Genomic DNA, 2,646 nt, shown 5'->3' with positions numbered 1-2,646 from the left:
GCCTCCTTGTGATGTTTAAGATGATATTTTCAGGGCGGGTTTGTGGGCTTAGTGCAAAGTCTGTTACTGAAAAAAAAATGCTACCTTTATGGTACTTGATGCTCTCTCTCTCTCTCTCTCTCTCTCTCTCTCCCCTCTCACAGGTAAGGTTGCTGTCTGTAACGCTTAGCTCAGTTCAAGGACTATGCCCACGTGCTTCTGCTTCTTTAAGCCATGGAGAGTCCCATGTTTGACACCATCCTGGAAACAACAGACGGGGTAACCCCTGATCCCAGTTGGTCCCTGCCCTACCCACTGGGCTTCCAGGTCTCTCTGACAGGCTTCCTGATGTTGGAAATCGTTCTGGGGGTTAGCAGCAACCTCACAGTATTGGTTCTCTACTGCCTGCAAGCCGGTCTAGTTGACTCGGTCAGCAACATGGTGACCATGAACTTGCATGTACTAGATGTGCTCATCTGTGTGGTCTGTGCACCCCTCACCATGGTGGTCATACTGGTGCCGCCTGATCGTGCTGCCACCCTCTTCTGTTGCTTCCACGAGGCCTGCATCACCTTCAGCAGCGTAGCAACAGCCACCAATGTCCTGGTGATCAGCTTGGACCGTTACGACATTTCGGTTCGCCCTGCGCAGCGTGTGCTCACTCCAGCCCGTGCTATTCTACTACTGGCAGGAGTCTGGGTGCTATCCCTGACTGTATTTTTTATACCCTTCCTCGAGGGCGAGTTTGGACATGCCAGCGAGTGGCAAAACCGTACTGTGCTGTGCGTTGGCCCAGAAGAGTTCCACGCTGAGCTCGGCACCTCCTACCACCTTGCCATCCAGATCCCCACTTTCTTTGCAGCCGTGGCGGTCATGCTGGTGACCTACTTCAAGATCCTGCAAGCTCTCAATATCGGCATTGGCAGCACCTTCAAGCGCAGCCAGCGTCGCAAGACGAAAAAGAGGAAGCGACGGAAAGCAGTAGAGCTGAGTAGCAGCAGCAGCATGATCAGTGCAGGAGAAGCCAAGAGGCTGTCCCAGCCGATGCCCACGCTCCAAACTCCACCCCCGATGGGTGTACAGGCTTCTGTCTCTGTGATCATCGCACTGCGTCGGGCAGTGAAGCGCCACCGTGACCGGAGAGAGCGCCAGAGGCGTGTTTTCCGCATGTCCCTGCTAATCATCTCAACGTTCTTGTTGTGCTGGGCACCTTTGTCCATTGTCAACCTGCTCATTCTGTGCCTCGGGCCTAGCCCCTTGCTGGGCAAGCTGCGCATCTGCTTCCTGGCCATGGCCTACGGTACCACCATCTTCCACCCACTCCTTTATGCCTTTACCCGCCAGAAGCTGCGCAATGTACTCCGCAGCAAGCTGAAGAAACGAGTGGTGTCAGCGCTGCAAGTCGATCCCACCCCTGGTGGCACAATCATCCACAATTCCTGGGTGGAACCGCCACGGAAAGGCTGCAAGGGGCGACCACTGGGTAGTGATGGGGCTGAGCACTGCCTGACGGAGGCCACAAAAGAGTAAGGGGTAGGGGTGAATTTCAGACCAGGTGCCAGGAAAGCTGGGATGGGTGGTAGCAATCCACTGCATAGGTAAGCTGGTGAGCGCCAAACACTGAAGCCACTGAAGGACGAGAGGCAGATACAGGACCCTTATCAAAATCACCAGAAACTACAGCTTGGTGCTAAACCCTCTAACCAAAGGTGTAAAGGAAGAGGGGCAAAGTGGAGATGAGCAGTTATCACAGCAAGCAGAGAGAGGCAACCGTCAACACCTTGTAGAAATAACCATTTCCATCTAGGGTCTGATACTGACTCCTCACAAAGCCTCTACTTAATCAATGGCAAAACCTCCTAACATAGTTGAGGTAAAACATGAAGGCTTAACATTGGCCTGTTGACATTGGCTTGACGTTGGCCTATTGACAGCACTAAGACCACTAAAATTATGACAACTATTTAATGACTTAGATAATGCCAAGAGTTGTAACAGGCAGAGATGTGTGCTTACAGGTGTTGGGGAAAGGCATTAAGTTTAGTCAACACTAAGAGAGTGAGCACTCTAGAAGATCATTGTAATGCTAAGTAAGTCCAGAATGGCTAAAATAAGCTCACCATCTTAGAGATAGGCAAGATACTGTGTAAGAAAGGCAGGTTTGGAAACATAGTTGTGGAATAAAAGGTTGGGATAGCATAACTTTTTAGAGATCTCTGCCTTACAGGTAGTCCTCAACTTACGACCAGCCATTTAGCAACCGGTTACAATTAGAACAGATCTCCCCAAAAGGTACCTATGACCCAGTTTTCAAGTTCTGATATCCCCTAGTCACATGACTGCATTTTGGATGTCAGCAACCGGTCCGCATTTATGGCTACTCACATGTGATCACAATTTGACATTTTTGTCAAAAACCCGTGTTTACTTCAAGTTTCCAGCAAAAAGCATCCCATAGTGAATAATAGGTTCACTTAATGACTGCCGTGTTCGCTTAATGACTGTCACACACAAAAAAGATCATAACATTGGATCTGATCCAATGATTTTGCAACATTTAGATTTCCTCTGAATAAGGAGAGAATTGGATTACCATAAGAAGTTCCTCAGAGGAAAAAGGTAGCTTTTTCCAAAGGAGGCCCATCCTTCATTATCCTTTTGTCTGGG

At 49.5% G+C, this 2,646-nt stretch overlaps 1 protein-coding gene across 1 annotated transcript; it reads left to right on the top strand.

Moving 5' to 3' along the window:
• Positions 1 to 213: 213 nt before the first annotated feature.
• LOC308664418 (G-protein coupled receptor 22-like) lies at positions 214 to 1,509 on the top strand (the record flags this gene model as incomplete). The annotated part of the gene is made up of 1 exon (XM_081321651.1): positions 214 to 1,509. The coding sequence occupies one exon, from the start codon at positions 214 to 216 to the stop codon at positions 1,507 to 1,509; it is 1,296 nt and encodes a 431-aa protein (XP_081177777.1).
• Between the last annotated feature and the right edge of the window lie 1,137 nt (positions 1,510 to 2,646).

Source organism: Vipera berus, assembly GCF_964194415.1.
Source record: "Vipera berus genome assembly, chromosome: 2".
In the NCBI taxonomy this organism is placed as follows: Eukaryota; Metazoa; Chordata; class Lepidosauria; order Squamata; family Viperidae; genus Vipera; species Vipera berus.
This window is presented reverse-complemented; position numbering and strand designations above follow the sequence as displayed.